The sequence below is a fragment of the Arachis duranensis genome, chromosome 5 (assembly GCF_000817695.3).
Source record: "Arachis duranensis cultivar V14167 chromosome 5, aradu.V14167.gnm2.J7QH, whole genome shotgun sequence".
Classification (NCBI taxonomy): Eukaryota; Viridiplantae; Streptophyta; class Magnoliopsida; order Fabales; family Fabaceae; genus Arachis; species Arachis duranensis.
Window position 1 is genome coordinate 103,665,330 of NC_029776.3, and position 22,814 is coordinate 103,688,143.

General features: G+C 28.2%; 3 protein-coding genes across 3 annotated transcripts; 2 read left to right on the forward strand and 1 right to left on the reverse strand.

Annotated features, from left to right (window-relative positions):
* The first annotated feature begins 2,115 nt into the window (after window positions 1-2,115).
* On the forward strand, window positions 2,116-3,504 carry LOC107491228 (carboxylesterase 1). Its single transcript, XM_016112031.3, has one exon. It carries the CDS (start codon window positions 2,288-2,290, stop codon window positions 3,377-3,379), a length of 1,092 nt encoding a protein of 363 aa, XP_015967517.1. The 5' UTR covers window positions 2,116-2,287; the 3' UTR covers window positions 3,380-3,504.
* A 798-nt stretch (window positions 3,505-4,302) lies between these two features.
* LOC107491227 (carboxylesterase 1) lies at window positions 4,303-5,406 on the forward strand. Its single transcript, XM_016112030.3, has one exon. The coding sequence runs from the start codon at window positions 4,378-4,380 to the stop codon at window positions 5,326-5,328; it is 951 nt and encodes a 316-aa protein (XP_015967516.1). The 5' UTR covers window positions 4,303-4,377; the 3' UTR covers window positions 5,329-5,406.
* Window positions 5,407-18,806: 13,400 nt separating this feature from the next.
* Window positions 18,807-20,887, reverse strand: LOC107491226 (gibberellin 20 oxidase 1). Its single transcript, XM_016112029.3, has 3 exons — window positions 20,141-20,887; window positions 19,728-20,049; window positions 18,807-19,429 (listed from the first exon to the last, which is right to left on the reverse strand). The coding sequence occupies exons 1-3, from the start codon at window positions 20,695-20,697 to the stop codon at window positions 19,160-19,162; spliced, it is 1,149 nt and encodes a 382-aa protein (XP_015967515.1). The 5' UTR covers window positions 20,698-20,887; the 3' UTR covers window positions 18,807-19,159.
* Window positions 20,888-22,814: the final 1,927 nt, after the last annotated feature.

Sequence of the window (22,814 nt, forward strand, 5' to 3'; positions counted from 1 at the left end):
AGCTATTAGAGAAAAAGTTAATAGTAGCCTGTGAAAGAAGAAAAGGTTAGGATGAAAAAAACCTGTGAAAAAGAAAGATCCAAAATAGGGTATGGCTAGATTTTTGTCATTAAAGACAAGATTTTAAGAAGAACTTTAAAATCTTCCATACCAAGAAAAGAAAGAATCCACCTCTGTCAGAGAATAAGATCTCAGTTGTAAAAGTTCATTTCCATTTTTATTCATCAGAAAATAAGATCTCAGTGTTAAAAGCTCATTTTCGTTTTTGTCCATCAAAAAAAGAAGATAGCTTCTGAAGCTATAAGATAGGAAGAAGAAAAAATGGAAAGCTTGGAGCTATAAAGGATCAGAAGTTCATCAAAGGTCAGAATTCTTTCTTGGAGCCAAAGTCAAGATCAAGCGCTCAAAATGAAGGAACTTGATGAGAAGGGTTGAGAGAGGTACATGTATGTTGGTTTTGTTTCGGTTTTTCCTCTCTCTTCTTTCTATCTGAACCGCAACTGATTTTGGGTTGGAGAAGATGTTAGTAGCTTGATTGAACCGGTTTCAACCTTGGAAGCTTCCCCTTCTATAATAAGGGTGAACGGCCAAAGGTTGAGACAAGGAGAGAAAGTACAGAGTTCTCATAGCTACCTGAAGCTAACGGAGTTCTTCTCCTTCAATGAGTTTCATTTTGTTTTTTTTTTTCTTTAGTTTTGTCTGTCGGAGTCTCACGGTAAAAGGCAAACATGGTGAGATTTGTAAGAAAAAAACCAGTGAGAGAAAAAAAGTAGTGAGCAAAATTAAAGAAAAAGCTATAGATGTCTCAGAGTTTCTTTGTACATCTGTTTATTGTGTTTCATGATCCTGTGGGGATTCCCTTGCAAGTTGGGTTAGCACTTTGCGGTTGAAAACTTGGTAGGAGTCCAAATCAAATTCAGATTTGGGGATAGAATCTGGATTTATCCCAGATATGATTGGGTAGATTCTAGGAAAGAATTAGTGTATGTAATCTAATGATTATAGGGAAATTCCGTCACAATTGTGATAGAGACTGGATGTAAGCTGCATTGCACTTAGCAGCTGAACCAGAATATTTTTGAGTGTGATTCTCTCTTTCTCTTCTACTCCTATTCTATTTCTGTTGCATTGGAGACAAAAATAAAAAATATTTCTTAACCTGTTACGAGACAAAAAGAAAATTCTCTTGACTTGTTATGAGACAAAAGCAGAAATATCTCTTAAATTTTTTTTGAAAAAAAACAGCAATTAATATTTAACAAAAAAGAGGACTAAAATTCAACCCTCATTCTCTTAGTTACCGATTATCGTTATAATCTTTTTACATTAACAATATAAATAATTATACAAAAAAATAAATAATAAAATATTTGACATGATTATTAATAGATTAAAATTAAACTCATAAAAATATATGTTGAAGAGTAAATCTTATTTTTAATCAAGCTTAATGTTACTTATATATAAGAACTTAATTAGTATCTTATTTTGAAGTATGTAATTTACGTGTTGATTAAAACGTAGGACTATGTTATATGTACATTAAAATTAACTACTAAAATATATGTCGTAATATAAATATACGATAAAAATAAATTAAATCACACATATATTTATACACAAATACATTGATAATTGATTTTAGTGTACAAATAATATTTTTATAAAACGTATTATTCATTCACTTTAGTTTTATTTGTTCAATCTTCATCTCTACCTTTAAATTTAAGTTAATACCTTAATTAAATAATAAATACCAACTTAAACACAACTAATCTTTTATAAAAACAAAAAGCATATATATTTTCTTTTCTTTTTCCCACTTTTACGGTTTTACCAAACTAAAGTCCAATCCTTGCAGAAGCTGCAACATAGCACTTGGCAGTTAACAAAACGCTAGGATCTTCAAGTCGATCTGCTAACGAGTCACTATTATATTAATTTGAAGCAGACGTTCTACCCATTCTCGTAACAAACTTATTCTGAGCATTACTATTAAATATTAATCCATGCCCAACAATATTTACTAACAAAACCATCTCGTAATACATACTCCCTCTGTTATAAATCAGGGGATTTTTAATATATTTTCTATATTTCTATATAAATAATTCATTTGGTGTTTCAATATATATTGAATTCCACCTCATACTTTAGAAATATTTTGTCCACTAGCTGGCACATGAGGGTGAGGCCCAAAAACGCGAATATGATAGGATATTGTATCTTCCGCCATTGAGTTCAGTAGCTCCTCCATCATATAGTTTTGTATGTAGTATATTCAGCCATGCCCCTCTTTTCTTCTCCAAGCTCAAAATGCTTTTGGATAACATTAATAGTATTTTCCCTAAGCTACTATCTCTTAATTGCAAAATCAACCACATTCCCAACATCACCACCACCACCAAAACTATGCAATAAGAATCCATACAAACAACTCAACCTCGTATTGAACAAAAACGGCAGCGTCAGGCGCGGATCCATGCCTCCAGAGAGCCCTCCTGCACCAGATCCCAACCTCCCCACCAAGGTTCTCTCCAAAGACCTCCCCATCAACAAATCAAAGGGCACATGGGCGAGGATCTACCTACCCAGGGAAACACTGGATCAGAACTCCAAGCTTCCGTTACTGGTGTTCTTCCACGGTGGCGGATTCATATTCCTCAGCGCATCATCCACCATTTTCCATGAGTTTTGTTTCAACATGGCAAACGACGTCGTTGCGGTTGTTGCGTCCATTGAGTACCGTCTAGCACCGGAACATAGACTCCCTGCAGCCTATGAAGATGCTGTGGAGGCGCTGCACTGGATCAAAACTAATCAGGAAGAAGATGATTGGCTGAGGTACTATGCTGATTTGTCCAATGTGTTTTTAGTTGGTAGTAGTGCTGGGGGGAACATAGCGTACAACGCAGGTCTACGTTTAGTCGCTACTGGTAGTCGTTATGATCTAGGAATTCCCAAGATCCAAGGGCTTATATTAATTCAGCCTTATTTTGGTGGGACCCAAATGACCGGTTCAGAAATGAGGCTGGCCAATGAGCCTCATTTATCACTTTGTAATAACTATGCGTTGTGGGAATTGTCGTTACCCGTTGGGGCTGACCGTGATCATGAGTATTGTAATCCGATGGTGGGAGATGGTCCTAAGAAAATTGAAATGATTAGACGGCTTGGGTGGCGGGTACTGGTGACCGGATGTGGCGGTGACCCACTTGTGGACCGTCAGATGGAACTGGTGAGGGTGATGGAGATGAAAGGTGTGAAAGTGGTGGGGCATTTCACAGCAGGGGATTACCATGGGGTGCAAGATACTGATACCTTCAAAGCCAAGCAACTATATGAGGTAGTGAAAAATTTTATTTCTAGTAGGTATTGATTGATTAATTAATAATGCCAACTATATGTCTATGTATGTGCTTTATTATTCTGAATTATGATTAATGTAGCATATGATTAGTGCTTTTTGTTGCTTTAATTGGAGTTGTCAAATTATATTTGGTACATTTGGTGCCTATCGTCATGTGTACGCATTCGATCGACAAGTGTTTCTTCAATACTATGTTCGGACAAAAGTTAAACTAATTCATTTAAATCGGATTTTATTATTAGAATGGATAAATTATATATTTTTTAAAAATTTGTCAAAAATGTTAAATTTTATTTTCTTTTTATTTCGTTCAAATGATTTTAATTTGTATCAATTGTATTTTTAATAATTAAATTTTTAAAAAATATAAGATCAATCTAATAATAATGCTTGACAATTAAGACTAATTTATTTATATTAAAGGTTGTCATTGTAAAATTATTATTGAATTAATTTTAAATTTTTTAAAAAATTAAAAAATATATATTTTACCTATTAGAGTTATAGCTCTTCCCTACTTAATTTCTCTCTGATTTGTATTTTCAATTTTTATATATGTTTCTAAACGACTAAACATTATTGATTCAAACCTACACATATATAGGGTTGATATTCTGAGGGATAATATTTATATATTTTTGTATACCTTTAAACTAAGGGTTTTAGTATTTAAAATTTGAAGTCTAAATTCTAATGGAAAATTTTCTAACAAAATTATTCTTACTTTTGTATATGTCAATTGGACTATTTTTTTTCCTGAGAAATGAAGCACATCTTCTAAAGGAAGAAATTTAATGAGAAATTCAGATTCAAAATGGAGTCAAAATTGTTGACTGTGCAGGACAAGTTGCTTCATAATATGAATATAAAAACAGCAAGTTGTGTATTCTCCCTGTATTATTCTTGCTCTCCACGCCTTTACTGATATATATAAATTAAAAAGGCTTGAAACTCCATACTCTCAAAGCATCCATAACTCCAACAAAGAAAAAGAAGAGAAAACAGCCATGTCCGATCACAGCGAAGAGCACATGAAAATCATTCGAAAACCAGACGGAACCCTCACTCTGTTGCGCAAACCGGAGTCACGCTCACTACCCCAATCTGACCCCACCCTCTCCATTACCGTTCTCTCCAAAGACCTCACCATCAACCCTCATAACGACACCTGGCTCCGCTTGTTCCTACCCAAACAAGGAACAAACGATAACAAGAAGCTACCACTTATTGTTTTCTTTCATGGTAGTGGCTTTGTCACATCAAGTGCAGCTTCCACCATATTCCATGATTTCTGTGTAAACATCGCGGACGGCGCCGCCGCCGTTGTCGCCTCCGTCGAGTACCGCCTTGCGCCGGAGCACCGATTACCGGCTGCATATGACGATGCTGTCGAAACTTTTCATTGGATTAAATCCAGCCAGGACGAATGGTTGACCAAACACGTTGATTACTCGAGGTGTTATTTGATGGGAAATAGTGCTGGGGCAACGATAGCGTACTACGCGGGTCTACGTATAGCTTCAGGAGAGGTAGGTGATCTTGAGCCGTTGAAAATCCAAGGGATGATATTACGTCAGCCGTACATTGGTGGGACCCAGAGGACGGAGTCAGAATTGAGGCTCGAGAATGATGCGGTTCTTCCTTTGTCGGATAATGATTTGATGTGGGAGCTGGCGCTGCCTGTTGGGGCTGACCGTGATCATGAGTATTGCAATCTGACGGCTGTGGATGGTTGGAGGATTGAGAAGGTGAGGGATCAGGGGTGGAGAGTGATGGTTAGTGGGTGCGGTGGGGACCCACTTGTTGACCGTGATAGGGAGCTTGTGAAGTTGTTGGAGGAAAAGGGTGTTTGTGTGGTGAGTGATTTTGAGGAAGAGGGGTGCCATGGCATAGAGTTGACGGACCCCAACAAAGCAAAAACACTCATTCGCTTGATCAAACATTTCATGTCCTCATAAGAGAGCTTTTAAGGGCTAATAAATAATGTGTGTTGTATTTTCTTTAAAAAAAAAAAAAAAATACATATTTCTACTATTTTTAAATAATAATATTTATTTGAGTTAATGTTACATGGATAGAATTTTTTATTATTTTTTAATTATTAGTTCAAAGATTAGTTTCTAAACAAAATTAAACATTGATGTAGTAAAAATAAAATTGGGAAGATGTATAGAATAAGACCTAATTATCCAAAAGAATACACTTATGTAAATTCAGCTAGTCATAAGTCTCAACTATTTATTCGCATGGTCATTTAAATTGGCCTTAGTATGTATTTGGATTACAATTTATAAATGAGAGTTTGTATAAATTAATTTTGTAATTTTGATTTTAATAAAAAATAAGTTTGTGTTAAGATGATTTATATTTGACCATTTTTATATCAAAATGGATTATACTAAAATAAATGTAATTTGAATTATATTACTCAAAATAATTTTTAAATAAAAAATTACTAAAATAGACATCAACTTAAATAATTTTTGTATATTATCTTATCATTTTAATTTAGATATTTAAATAGATCTTATTAATTAATTTTATAATAAAATTAATATTTATATACTAAAATAAAAATAACATATAAGATTGACAAAATATATTTTTAATTAAAACGAACAAAATATAAATTTTAGAGAGTACTAAGAATAATAAAAAAATTAAATATTTACTTTGGTAATGATTAAAATAAATCACAAAATTTTTTATGATATTTTTTATATAATATATTTTTAGTATTTTTAGTACTTTTTTTTAATATGTTCTATTATTATTATTTACAGTTAATTTTTTGTTTAATTTATTTTACCTAATAGAATTAGTAAATTATATTATAAAAAATAATAACAAACATAATAATTTAAAATTATTGCTTCTTATAAACTTAATTTTAAATGTAAAATCACTTATTCATTCATGAATAAAAAATTTATCAAAAAAAAAATTAAAACTTTTAAAAAATTTAAACATACTTTTTCTTTTTCAACACATTTTCCAAAACACACCCTTAGACTTTAGCTTTCTTTTGTGTGTTTTTGGTCCTTGATCTAAGACTGGATAATGTTACTATCGTCTGTTGGTAGCATAGACCCGCTATGAATATGGAGTATGATAGATGTTCTATCCACCATTTAGTTTTTGGGTCAGAGTCTCAGTTTTGTTAATTTTCGGCCTTATTCAAATAAAACAAAGTCAGAAGAAAACGAGGCCTAATAAGCTTCTCTATTTTTTTGGACTGGGCTAAGCTTCTCTATTTAATTAAAGACAAAAATAAAAGTTGGGCCTATCCGGCCCATACTAAGTCCAAACAGAAGGCAACAAATACTTCTCTAATTGGTGATCCAAAAAAAAAGGCTTCTCCACATGGTAGGTTGATATATAATTATTGTAGTTCCCTTGAATAAGTATAGGGGATTAATTAATTAGCCAATGACAGTCTTGAATAAAAGTATAAAATTCAATTTTGCTCTGTCAGTTAAAACTTAAAAACATACCATAAAAAAATATTACCACCTCTTCCTCATGGAATAACACTTTGATAGGATTAGACATTAGTTATTAATTTTTTACTAACAAATACACAGAATTTACATAGTAACAATTCTTATATATTAATATATATAACTTATTGTAATTCAAATATAGTATTTAATTGAATTCCAAAGGAAAAAATTCCTTAGAATATATATAATTACAAAATAGACATATTTATGAAATTGTCTAAGGAGTGTAAGATAATTTAAAATATTCCCATGAAGTCCAAACTTTTCGGTCGGACTCATGCATTGCATCATAAGAGCTAGGCGTGAAGGTCAAAGGTCACGACTCATGAGTCATGACACACAGAGAAACAAAATGGAACGTGTATATATAATTCTATATGACCGGAATAAGCATGCTTTCTTTAATTACTATAATATTACATCGTTCATTTGCATTTATCTCTTCCATTTATCCTCAAAAGCTTTTCCAATTTCTATCCTTATCAACTGCATAACAACTAATAATTAAAAACTCCCTATGATTGTTCATGGCGGCTAAGTTCATCCTTTCAAAATGGATGAGCTACTTTAATTTGGCTTCATCATTCTAAGTTTTGTTTTTTTGCATGATTAGACTACTGTATGCATTTTCTAATAAAATTCGTTTCTATTTTTGCTTTTCTTCTTGAAAATAAAAAAATAATAATAATAAAAAAAAGAACACTCCAGATGGTGGTGGGTGTATGTGTGTTTCACAAGTTTTTAAACATGGCACTATCACGCTGATGATGTTAAATTGTTCATATTAATAATACATAGCTAAACCATGTGTGTTCTTAGTTCAATTATATTAAACAAGTTATACATTTAAAATCCTTTTTATTAGAAATAATTTTATCATCATCAATAACTTAGCGTCATTATCGGTCGATTAATCAATCACATGTATCACCACACTAAGACTAAATTCACTGTATGCACACTTATATAAATAGACAACATGCATGTATATAGTTTCTTTGACCAAGGTGATTGAAATATATCCTAATTTAAAAATCAGGTAGACATTGAATTGAACCTGGGATTCAACACTACTAATACTCTTGAAGTTTGGAAAGAACAAAGTATCGAAAAAAAATGCGAGGTTTTCGCGATGGCAATGCATAATTTTGTTTATCTTCAGCTTTCTCAATATCAACAACTTGAATAATTAAGGAATATTGGTTAGTTGTTCAAGTTATAACTTCCCATTGAATCCTCTCTACTTAATCATTTGATGCTCATTTTTTTAATATGGAAAGTAAAAGTTATGATAGCATGCATGTCACTAAATTATTTATTCCAAAATTTTAAATTAATAAAAAAAAACACATAAATAGTTATATCTTTAATAATTATATATAATTAAAGATTAAAAAATTATACTAAACAAAAAAAGTTATACAAATATTTTTTCTAAATAATGTAGCATTTTTTTATTTTCCAACTTTCAAGGAATGAGAAAACAAAATTGGCATCATCACTAGTATTATTGCACTTTGTTAGGTTAGATTGATATAATAATACTATAGTAGTCTCAAAACTAATTAAGTGTAAGGTACCTATTTTGGGGTGTTACATGCATGCTTTATATAATGTAGTCGTTTAGTTTTCTCAATTGATAATAAAGTACGTACGAAAGTCCTAAAGTTATACCAACGCAATTAATTAAGATTCTACCAAATTTATCATTTAATTTCGCTTGTCATGCTTTGCTAACAACTAATAGCCAGTCCTTGAATTATTATATTGTCTACTGCATGTGAGAGTGTTTGTCACTTTTCTAAAATCTTAATGTATCTACATGCATGCCAACTGGTTTTAATCTATCATATGGTATCCTCATTATACAAATTTATTATAGTTAGGCATTTTTTTTATTAATTAAATTTTTTTAAAAGTAATTTTATAATATGATATCAAAATTTTTATAATTGAATGAGTTCGATTTTTGTTAACTTTAAAACCAAAAAACACAAAACAAATAAGCAAAGAAAAAAAGTCTAACAATTATGCAAAAAATTAAACAAACTTAAAAAGGAATTTGGGTCGAGAAATGTGTTAGAAATAATTAATCATGTACTTTTTTTATCAACTGAACAAATAATTTCGTGATAATTGTTACGTTAGTTTTAATTTGGTCTTTTAAATTTAACTGTAGTATAATTATTATAACTAAAAAAGGTCAAAAAAGTTAACAGTTCTTATTAATTGAAAGTCTATTTTAACATCTAAACGTTGAAGAAGTAATAGTTTTGTACATATACAATAAAATAATAATGAAACTAAGGAATGATTAATAGAAGAAAAACAAAGCAATGTGAATAATGATAATGTCATATGTTAAGAATAAGTTCTATTTTTGGTCCCTAATATCTAACTATTTAAAAATTAAATTCTTTTTAAATTTTATTTCATTTGAATTCGTCCTTAAGTTAAGGTTTGTTTTAGTTTTAAAATTATCCTTTAAACAATTATATCCTTACTTCACTTTATTATCTTTCCACTCTCTCGTCGCGCGCTACATTTTTTCCCCTACTTCATCTCTCCTCCTGAAGGATTATTATATGTTCATAATACGTAGCGAAAGAAAATAAAATAATCCTAAAAATCTGTTTTGTACTTAAATTTTATTCGAGTAATATAGATCAAATCTAAATATTTGTGTAGTAAAAATCATTTACTCCTTCGATAGTACGAAGGCGCTATGCGTATCTACACCGAGACCAATCTTTGCTGTCAATTCTTTGATCAATGGACATGTGATCTAAATTGAGAAACCTCTTACAACTCTTTGCACGCCATAAAATTCTTCTCAAGAATCAGGCTCACATACATTTATATGTGTAGAGATAAAGGAATAAAACCTTTGTATTTTATTCTCATGTATTTCCTGTACTCTTGGCATACATATATATAGTATGAAATTTGTTACTAATTTTAAATTTGAATCTCAATTCAAATTTAAATTAGATCTTAAAATTCTAAATTTGAATCCTTCAAATTTATGAATCATATCATAATTCACTTTGAAATAGAATCAGTTAGAATCTCATCTAAATTTAGAAATAAAATAACTAATTATTCTCAAGTTTCATTTAATATTCTCAATTATCATACTATTATTATATTCTTAGTGCTAGCAAAGAATATAATAATATTCCATTTTAAATTAATATAATTATTTATTTGATCAAATCAAAATAATAATTAAATAATTTTATAACAAAGATTATAACACTCGTTAGTGTGTGACCCCATAGGTTCAATACTAAGCAGGTAGTAAATTAGTCATACTAAATTTACTAATCAAGGTTGGCGTCTAACAACACTCCTCAACGACCTGATAGTATGAAGTAATATATTTTTACTATGAATTTTAGAAGAACAAAGTATAATTCCTTCCATCTTTCCAACTCTTGGTTAACCCTTAGAATATGGTTTAGTTATCTAACTCTAACTTGTTACCATTATTATAATGAATTGTGAATGACGGAAAAAACTCATTTCTTCGTTCATTCAATCTTCTTAGCCAAGATTTTATTCGTCTAAGTCATTATAATCATAGAGTTCAAACTCTTTACCGAGAGTTATAGATTCCTTCTTGACTAATCATTAATTCTTCAAATATTTAAATCATACCTAATATCTATTCAACTAGCACCCTAAGGTATTAGGTGTCCGAAATCAAAGTATAATAAATATATTGTTAATTACTATGACAGTCGCAAGTCAAAAAAACTCGATTACCATGTTCATTTTGAGAATATCCTATTGACAAATATGCGGTAATTATAACCATTACGAAGTCTCAAAGTGAGTAAGTATAATGGTCATATCTCTATATGCACCATCTATATATATAATTTAGGGCAAAGTATACTTTTTGTCCCTAAAGTTTGACAAAAGTTTAAAAAATACTCCTAAGTTTTATTTTATTTCAATTTTGTCATAGAAGTTTTTGATCTGCATCAAATATACTCTTAATGGCTAATTTTTTAAAAAATTTAAGACCAATTCAACAATAATTTCATAAGAACAATCTTCAACACAAGCAAATCAAGCATAATTTTTATGCATTATTGTTAGATTAGTCTTAATTTTTTTTAAATTTAGTCGATAAGAGTATATTTGATGCAAATCGAAAATTTTTTGGATAAAGAGTTTAAGAGAATAAAAAAATAGTAATAGCTGGAATAAGAGTAAGAAAAATATAAAAGTATTTTTATTTAAAAAATTAGAAAGATGATTTTAATATTAAATAAAATATTGAAGATAATTTTAAATTAAAAATAAAATTAAAAATCAATTTAATTTTTACCTAAATGTTAAAGACTAAAACAAATAACTATTCCTATATGTTATTATCTACCACATCTTCTCGTCAAGTCTCCTCATGCCAAAATTTTTGAGTTAATAAGAGTTAAATTATAAATTTTTTATCATAAAAAAATTGATACTATTAAAATTGAGATGAATAGGGTGTCTAACACAATTTTAAAAATCTAATTTATGGGGAAAGAGAAACTTAATGTATATTTATAAACTATTTAAAAGATATTATTATGTGTTAGACTTATAATATTCCTCTTGATTATTTGGAGCGTCATGAATATTTATACGTATAAGTAGTTCAACTACATTAAACTTGGATAAGTTCTAATATCATATTAGAATTAAAATTGAATAAGTCTAACTCAAATCTAAAAATTAGCTCATAATAGAATGTTAAAAGGCTTACGTTTGTGAACTATATATCTATAAATATTGTTCTTGAGAGATGTGAGATTGCTTGTAATACACTTCCTAATTAATCACATGGAGCGTAAAAATTTGTAAGTGGATAACTCAATAATATTAGAGTGAATATGCTGTTATATCATATTAAAATTGAATTTGAGTGAGTTTAATTAATTCAATCTTAAATAATTTATGGAGTGATAGATATCTCACACTTATGATGAACTGTTTAGAGAGAGGATTCGCTAGGGAGACAATAGACTATTTATACAATGTGTACAATGGGCTATTGAGTTATAAAATAAATATTTCTCATACTATCTATAATAAACATTCGAGTACTAGGGATAATAAACATCTTTCCAAAAGATTAAATTGATTTTGGGATTCACTAAAGATCAAACTCTTGACCTTTCGAATTTAGCGCTCTAATACCATGTTATGATACCACTCATATTAAAAACTTCAGCTGATAGAAAAATGTAACACTAATGATTATATCTCTAATACTCTATAAACCTCCATTGTATATATTGTACAAGTATTCTATTGGCTTCTCATACTTTTCCTTAGAGATTTTATTGTTAAGAGATCTAAAATTTATAATAAATACTATAATATAAAATTATTTTAAAAAAAATTAAATTAATAAAAAAATAAAAAATAATTATTCACATCCCGAAACGACAAATGAATATTATGAGATGAGATATTTTATGATATATTGCATAAGATACCATTTACCATATATTTATACATATACGTTCCTCGCTTAACATGCGATAGGTACATAGTTCCATCTTTTTCGAGTAGTCAATTATACCACTTGCTAAACAATAAAACCAAAACAAGAGAAGAAACAAAACCAACGAATGGAAGCCAATATTACCCACACAATATATTTAAAGTATTATCTCTATAGAGCCTTATATTTTTCATTTTTTATAATGTCCTCAATTACGTGGCCAACCGTTAATCTTAACATGTAATGCATGATAGTATTAAACAATTAATAAGGAACACTGATTATTACTTTGATCAAGGTGTCTAGATATACATATATATCTGCAAATGTTGAAGGCCCTTGTTGTCGTTTTTTCCCTGCTGCACATTTAACTATCTTCCTCACATAATCTAACAAAAGAAAAGACAAGACCATAGAAGAAATAAGATTTTGTGCGTTTGATTACACCGTTATGTTGTGTGTTGGACATCCTGGCACGTAATTATGGAATGAGATCTCAAGTTAAAAAATGGAATAAAAACTCTTTTTATTATCTATCTCTATTATTTTGATTATTTAGTGGGGTGGGAGAAGAGATTTTAATTAAAGCTTGATTTGATCATGCTTTTCTTTGTCCTTATATGGTTGCTCAAATGGCCAACTTAGCCAAACCAAGATTCAGCTAATATTGTAATGTTTACCCTTTTTTTAAAAAAAAAAATTCAAATGAACAGATTTAGAAGATGGAATTCTAAAAAAAAAAAACAAAAAAAAAAACAGAAAAACAAAAAAATCTAAAGAAAAAAGTAATTTTTATAAAATCCTTACCAACTAAGTTAGGCTTTTGTAACGCTTAAAAGATTAATATTATACGGAAATGTTTAGTAATCAAAGAAATTCAATTAAAAATAGTCATAATTTGTCTTATTTAATATTTATTAATTATTGTAACAATTAAAACGTTTTGAATAAAAGTTTAGTTCAAGTTAAGTATGAGTAGTTATACTAAAATTTATGAAAAATATTGTAAAACCATAAAATTTTATTATTTTTAATTATTAATTTAATTTTTTTAATTTAATGATTTAATAATATATTTTTAGCTCATATAGACACCAAAAAAAAAAATTTAGCTCATATTTTTAAATATTAATGACTAATGTATAACAAAAATAATAAATTCTGATAGTTTTTTAATTTAATATTTTTTAAAATTTATTATATATAAATAACTTAGTTATAATTTTAATTAAAAGTTGTTACAATCGCAATTAATTGAATAATAAAAAAATGAATATATAAAAATTTAAGCCTAATCCTAAAATAAACAAATCAAACTCAGATAGATTTTAAAGTTAATTTTAAAGAATAAAAAAAACTCATATATATCAATAGAGGAAGAGTTTGCAGTGACATTTCAATTTTCCATGCTGAATTGTGTTTACTTTATTTACTAGAACCAATGGGAAAAAAATTATTGAAGTTTTGTCTTGCATGAAATGCAATGGAAATTAATATCAGATAAGACAAAAGCATATATTTCAATCAACAGCTGCAGCAACAAGAATGCAGTATCCCTAGAGGTCTGGCTAGCAGATAGGACTAGATAAAGATCATTATTTTTGAGATTCAATAAGATTCAGATTGTCATTTTGCTAAGGAGCAGTTTAAATTTCGTATATTACAGTTGTTAGTGTTGGTTGTTATATTTATTTTTTGGTATTAATATCTTGTAACAATAAATAAATATTGACACTATTACCTATAATAAAAACAAACTTTCTTTTTGTCCTTCTGTTCAAATGATAAATTTAAATAAACATGCTTGTATAAAAAAAAAGGAATTCTTGTGTGTGGAGCCAAATTTTGGGTAAGCACAAGATAGAGACCCTTTGCCCTTTTTTTTTTTTTGCCACATCAATAATGGTTATGAGTTTGAATAAAATTGAATGGCATTTTGCATGTAAAAACAACAATTGGCATATAATTAAACCGGTTTTATTAAGGAGCTGATCTCAAGGCCATTTTTTTTTGCTCCGTAGTATCCTTCAACCCAATAAATTAAGTTAAGAAATAATTTATTGCGGATTAAAATTTTATTAAAGCTATATTTGGTTGAAAAAAAAGAATTAAAGAGAAAAAAAGCAGAAATAAAATAAATAAAAGAAAAAAAATTAATTAAATTTTTATTTTTTTAGATGTGTTTTGGTGAAAGAAAAAAAATATTTTAAAAAAATAATTTCATTCTTATATTATAAAATATATTAAAAAAAATAATATTAGAAGTAGATAAACATAATAAGTTTTCTTTCTTTTTCTCTCCTAATATTAGAGAGAAAAAATTAGTGGATTTTATTCTTATTTTTATATTATTCAACTTCTTTTCTTTAATTTCTCTCTTCAACCAAACAATAAAAAATAATAATTTTTTTAATTTTTTTTCTCTTTTTTTTTTCTTTTCATTTTCTCTCAACCAAACATAGCCTTATTAAGAATTTTTCGTTGACCAATTATAAATTACTGCATGCATAAGATTAGATTTAAATTTTTGACACTTACTTAAGCAGATAAATGAGTTAACCACTTAACCAATCTAAGTTTATTCTATTTATTTATTAGCTACATTATTATTATTATTATTATTATTATTATTATTATTATTATTATTATTATTATTATTATTATTATTATTATATGAATGGTTTTTTTCTCTATTATTGTTATGATCTAGGAAAATTAATATACTATCACATACATGATATGAATGAAATGAAACTTGTACCGATCCATATCCACATTATTAGCTAGTTTTGGTGTGAATTATTGTTGTTTTGTAAGACAAACATTTTCCAAAGAACATGAAAATAGCTTAAAGAAGCAAAATTGAAAGAAAAAAAAATAGCTAGCAAACAATAATGGTACAGATAAGTGAGTGGAGGTGGTATCTCTGGCAGACCCTAAGAAATGTCGTTTTTACAAGATAGCACACATAGTTCATAGTTGTGTTGCATACATAAATTTTTGTTTGCTTTCACTTTGGAGTTTATATTTTTTTTATAAGAATCAATTTTCCTATAACACATTTAGACTAAGATAAGATATATTTATGTAAAGATAAACGATAGCCTACATAGCTAGAAAAATTATTTTTAGCAGTTATTTATTTTTAATGATAATAAAAATAGTCATTAATATATTTATCAACAATTAGATATTAGTTGTCTTATATTTTATCGTTAAAAAATTTTAGCGATAAATATATCATTATTGATATTAAATAATTTAATTAAACATATTAGACTGTATAACGATTCTTAACTATCCACTCTCATGTATGTGAAAGACATATCTTCTATTTTTTTTTCGATAATAGTTTAGAAAGTAAATAATCTAAACAGAGTGATAACAAGAATAATAATTACAAATTAAGGTCTTTTAAACATCTTTTTTGTAATTGGCTTTCCCACAAAATTTAGGAAGAGAGAGAGGGAGGAAGAAAGAAAGAAGGGATCGGGGGTGTTGGAGCGCACGTGATGCAGTACGAGAAATGAGACTGTCATTGTCCTTACTTGTGGCGGCTGCCTCATTCCCCTCTCCATCAGACCATCACAATGCAAAAAAACTCTTCAGGCTTAAAAGCTCTAGAAAAAAGAAAATTTTATGTTATTCCCGATAAAATAATCTTAAGTTAACAAAATATACTAAAAACAATAAGGAGTTATGCTCAAAAAAGATTTTAAAATTTAAATTTTAATACATTTTTTTATAAATCTATTTAAAAACATTTCATCCTCTTAATTTGGTAATTTTATATTAAACAAATTTTGGGTTTTTTTATGTTAATGACGAAAAATTCAAAAAAAAATTATCCAGTGATCAATTTATTATTTTTTTTGTATATATCTTTTGCATAATTTTTCAAATGTTCTAACAAAAAATTAGATCAAATATATTAGTTATTTGTCTCTTGTAAAGAAACGATACATTCTACCAAACTAAGATATTTTTTGAGGGCCAAAGTATCATTCCTTTTTTTTTAAGGTCATTTTGTTAAAAATTAAAAAAATTTCAAATTTAAAATGGTAATTCATTGAAAAATTAACTAGTACATTGTTGGTTAAACTTTATTTTTCGGGTGGAAACTCAGGTACCGTCCACTTCACGTGAAGTTGATAGTTGAGAGTCGTTAGATAAAAATTTAGTCAAATAAGTCAAATCATCTAACGGCTCTCAGTTATCAACTTCACGTTAAGTCGACTGCACCTAAATTAGTTTTCACTCATTTCACGGTAATTTTCTTCTTAAATGGAATATTAATATGTCATTGTCTTCAATATCTGTGTTTGAAATCAGATCATCTTCTAAAGATAAAGGATATCAAAGTCAAGATATATATATGCTAGGCATATCTTGCTCGTCTATATTTTCAATTGACTTGTCTCATTATAGTATTAAAATCCAAGGAAAATAAACTATTTATAAACTCTACTTTTAACTCGAGAAATAATGAAATAAGAAAATGGCATTATATTACCCTCTCATATCTTTTCACAGGATGAACCGATGAACATATAATATGAAGGAGAATTTCTTTGCTGAACAGTAGAATTAATAAAAAATATATATTGCACATAATAATTTTTTTTGGTAGACTATTCATATATTTTATCCACTAATAAATAAGATATAAATCAATTTAAGTAGAATACTTGTTTAATACTTTACTGGTTAGATCATCTTGGAGAGTTTTTTATTACGAAAATTCTTTTAAGAAAAACTAAGTGAAAGAATATAAAATAAAATTTCACCTCCTAACACAAAATCTTAAAAGATCAATTTAATATGTTTTTCGTCTTATAAACTCTTCTGATGGTAAAACCCTTTTTTCTTGTTGGCAGTAAAAAAAAGTGTTTACTGTGCTACCCTACATTGTATACATCCAACAGGCAGGCCAACACCCAATTTGGTGCTTATAAAAACAGTGGAAGCCGAAGCAAAAGACAAAGAAAAAATTGCTGAAATTCCAATTTAATTTGAATGCTACAACTAAAATGAAGAACAAGTGATTATTATTATATTGAGGACTCAGCAGAAAGGAGTAGATAGCATTATTAATTTATCACCGTACCATTGATTTGATATTTTTATTTATTTGTTTGTAAGAGATGATTTAAAAAATGATGGGGAAGAATGTTGCAGCATCTCAAGACAGGTGCCATGAGAGTAGTATTATTACCCTTCTGGCATTCTAAATTGCATAAGCCTCCAAAAATCCAGGTATGAAAAAATATCATCACAATATTAAGAATAAAACCAAGAAACAAGTGCTTGCAATGCATAAAATTACAAAAGAAAATAGATCTCTGCCAATCCTCAATGGATTTTAGCTAAGTATTCTTCCGAATCATTCAATATATATAGGGGGCCACTTGTTTTATTGGATCTATTTGCTGGTTTTAACCTTATTCTCTTGGATACCCCTCAACACCCTTCAAGATTAGAGAAACATGATTGGTTCATATATGCCTGAGAAAATGTGACATATGCACCTGGGTTTTTTTTCTATTTTTGTTATTTTAATTAATTTAGGCTTTGATCATTATTGTTAGGATGGTTTATTAGGTGTTAATCTTTCTTCTCTCTAAATGAGTCAAATAATTGGTCTTTCTAAGACTCTGGAAATTCAAAGCTAGGAAGATGTGAAGCTAATGTTCTAAAATATGGAATCTCACTTAACAATAAGCAATTACTTTTCTTCCTTCGAGCTAGTCTTAGGTTTGTATAATTAGTAAAGGATTACTGATAATAATTTATTTAAATCACAGTTGATCTAATAATTCACTACTACAGCTCGCAATGCATGGAACATGTGGTGACAGGAAAATTAGCGGAATAATTAAACGTTTATTTTGAGAGTTCAACTTATCAATAATTTTTTAATCAATAATTTCATTTGTAGTGTTCTTCCTCAGTAAAAAAAAAAAGAGGAAATAAGCTTTGGTTAGTTGTTAGGATGCTTACATTATGTTAATGTTGTAAGTTTGAGGAGCGTTGAAGTTAGTCTCACATAAAAAAAATAAGAAAAAGTGAGGAGTTTATAAAATGAAAGACGTTTTGAGTTAGATGTGATTTTCATCTTATGTTATCTCACTTTATTCTTTTCTAAAATCTCTCAGGTGGTTAAGAGCTCTCTTCGATTAGCGCAAAACATTACACTTTTTTTAAAATTTTTTAAAATTTTTTTGTTAACACAGAATACTTCTATACATAAGTTTTTTTCTTAATTTTATTTTGATACGATACAATTTGGTAATATGCGATACTATAAAGTTAAAAATTTCATTCACAAAAATTGTTTAGATTTGAGGATTAATATTGTTATTTTCATTATTATATACGAAAACAGAAAAAAAAACATAATTAATAGATTTTCTATATCATCAAAACAAGATTACAAAAATTAGGTGAGGATTTTTTTTATTGATTCCCTTGTAATATGATATATATTTTTGTTCTTGTTCTGTTCATTACTCAAAACTAGTGCTTCACACTCAACACATTGAACAAACTCTTATTCTTTCTTCTTTCAATTCAAATGCTGAGTCCAAGTTGCCTTGTCTGGCCCCTTTCTTTTAACTCCTTATCTTGGCTTGTCCACCACCAATAATTACTTTGATGCTTCTTCTCTTGACTTGTCACTTCTCATTTGGGCTAATGAAAGGCTACTGAAAATAAAGATGCCACCATCCACTAGTTATTTATGCATTATGTATATATATATAGAGATATATATTCTTTGAAAGTTCAGCAACTTTCTTTTTGTTGAATCCAATCGGTAAAGGCATTAAGGGTGTTCATGTCAGCTCTATAGTACTTCTGAGTGAACTCAAGGAGCATAGGCCATGTAAAATCAGGGTACACCCTTGGACTAAAATCATCATCCACTAATTCTCTTGGTGGACTCACCACCTTATCGTTTCTTGGACACAAAAAGAAAGCAAGTGATTTCCTTGTTGTCTTGTTGTTCACCACTGCTCTATGCAAACAACTCTTGTATTTTCCATTTGAAAGCGCCTACACAAACATTAATAAACTATAAGAAACTCGTATAAAATACAATTATACTACGTGTATACAGTTAATAATTTAATAATTATCTTAGTTTAATTTAGTAAATTGATATGAGATTTGGTTTAACTACTTTATAATAGTATGTTTTAACTCTTTTGGTATATTACAAAAAGTATTATTTTGAATTGGAAATAATATTATTTACCTATCACTATTTACTAATAATGAATATAATTAGTGGCAAAAGAAAAAAAACAGAACAAAGCTGATTGTTTGGTAAAAGTGCATGAAACATACATACCATGAAGGTGTCTCCGATATTGACGACAAAAGCATTGAAATTTGGGGTAATGGAATGCCACTCATTATCAACAAACACTTGCAAGCCACCAACTTGGTCTTGGTGAAGAATGGTTAAAGATGTTGGATCACAATGAGGTCCAGTTCCTAATGTTTGGTCTGGTTTTTGACATGGTGGATAATAGTTCAACCTCATTATTGACCTATTCTCTTCAAAGAATTCCCGGAAGCATTCTTTTCCAACTCCAAGGCTCATTCCAAGAAGCTCCATTATCCCCAGTGAAAGTTTGCTCATAGCTTCACAGTAATCTTGGTATATTGACCTGTTCCACATTTAGAACAATAAGAATATTACAAAACAGAGAAGAAAAAGAGTAAGTTAACTTGTTCTTGATCTTATTACTTTATTATTACCCGAATTGCTCGAATTCTTTGCCCATTGTGTTGGATAAGTATTCCTTGACAATCTTTGGTGAGTTTTTCTCTGCGGAGAATTGAAAAGAGAGTGTCTCCTTCCATGGAAGCTTTGATGAGAATCTGCCAGTGAAGCTACTAGCATAGCCGCAGTGTTCCCCTGTTTTCCTCTGAGCTCTCTGTTTCTCAGACAGGGGAAGCTCAAAGAAATCATCCATGTAGCTATGTGCATTAGAGATCAAGTCGGCGTTGATCCCGTGGTTGACGACGAGGAAGAAGCCATGCTTCTTGCATGCCTCCCCAACGAGCCTGACGGCTTCCATTGTGGCGGCCGGGTCGCCAGACAAGAAGCCGCCTAGATCGATGAGGGGGATGACAAGCTTGGATACTTGCAAGCTTGGCTTCTCCTCGTCAGGCCAAATGAATTGGCTTGGGATTTGGTGTTGATGCCTCAAGATTGAGGCATCAAACACCAATGGTGTTGTCTTACTTTCTTTGTTGTTGTTTTGGTGTGGTTGAGTCATGGATTGAGTACTTGTTATGCACTCCATTGCCATTTCATTAACCAAGGAAAAAGTATAGCTATATTTATATTCCAAATTCGAAATTTTTAAAAATGTTGAAAGAAAGAAATGGTTTGTGAGAGGGGATGAAGGAAAAGCCAAGGCCGCTTATTGGGGAAATCACACAACACAAGTTCGAATCTTTATATAGGCAGAGGGCATTCTCTCTCTCTCTCTCTCTCAGTTGTGTAGACACAATTGGACAATTGGTGAAACTCACTCAATACTGTAAGCACCACTTCCATACAAACAGTAATATTCTCTTCAAAAAATAACATCAATTTTGTTAGGATACTCCTTGTGATTAGAAAAGTAAAAAAATTTATAATTAAAAAATATTAATTATTTATATATTATATTCACATGGATATATTTTTATGTAAATAATTAATTAAAATATTAAATTTTTCCAAATATTTTTAAAAAAATTTCATTATTAATTCATAATAATATTTCTGATTTTAGACAGTTATTTGAGTAAGGATTTCTTTTATTATAATCGATATTAATTTGATTCTTTTACTAAGACATTATTAATTAAAAGCAATATGCATTTGATTCTTTGAATACTGAATATGAAAAGATAAGTACATGTATGTTTTTTTTTTTATGTATTTTGACTAATAAATTCAAATATATGTTAATTAATTTAAATATATGTTATTTAATTTAATTTATTGTTATGTTAATATTTGAGCCGTTGTTAATCAAAACTTCTTCTTTGTTTTCTTTCTTAATCTTAAATATTTTTACTTTAAATTTTAGATTTTTATTCGTTGCTTATATTTTTATTTTACTATCAAATCTAATATGTCAATTTATATTTTTTTTGTAATTTATTTTTTAATAGTTATATGTCCACCAACACTTATATAATCGTAGATATTTCTTCAATTTGTAAAAAAAAAACACAATTTTTTCGTTTCCTTTTATTTTATCTATTTTTTGTATTTTATAATTTGTTTATTGTAAAAAATCATATATATTAAAAGAGAATCTTATTATTTTTACTAATTACTCTTTTATTCAGTAATACTTTTTTTTTCCTATGATGTGTTATTTATATTCTTTGATTTTTTATAAACTATAAAATATTATTATTTATTATTGCATTCTATCTTTTTTATTTTATATTTTATTTCTGTTAATTTAAGTTTTTATAATTTTTTAGAATAAAGTGACAAATAAGTTTTTAAAGATTTACCCTTCGATCATATTAATCTTTAAAAAAATACCAATAAAATTCTCAAGGATAGCAGACATGGACAAGTTATATTCAAATTAAGACCTTCAACCATCATTATAGGAATTAATTTGGAGGTAGTGTATCCATATCTGTTATCGTAGAAAACTTTACTGGTACTTTTTTTTCTTTTATATGCTAATTTGTCTAAATTATAAAATACTCAGAGATTTATTTGTTACTTTATTCAATTTTTATTATAAATTTTATCATTTTTATTCCATATAAATTAATTTATCATAACTCTTCACACGTTGAAACTTCTCAATGTTTAAGTTATATTCTTTATGTGCTTATTTTAATTTGAGAAATTGAGTGATAAAATAACATTCATAAAAATTGTATTTATGCATAAAAGATAAGTATAAATTGTATCCTATATTCTCTTAATAAAATTTTTATTATCTATCTTAAAATAAAAAAAATATTGTAAATTATTTTGGATCAATAAATCAGTCATTGTTATGATAAGATATTATGCATTTATCTTATCTTTAACAATTTTAGTAAATATTTAAACTAACAAAAAAAATATGTTGGTAAGTTTTAACAAATACCAATATTTCTCGTATTACTTTAATTTTAAGAATGAATATGATATTAGAATATAAAATAATTTTAGATAAATTTTAATAAAAATAATTTTTCATAATTTTTTTTATTATGATAATAAAAAATTTTTTTCGACAAATTTTATTTTATGTTAAATTGTACTTGCTCAAATTAATTTTAACATAAAAAATTAAAAATTTTATTCATAAAACATGGGAAAATGTTTATAAATTTAACTACTAATGTTATTTAAAAAAAACTTTAAAAAGATAAAATTTCAATGTAAATATTCAATTTAATAAAAAATTATATATTA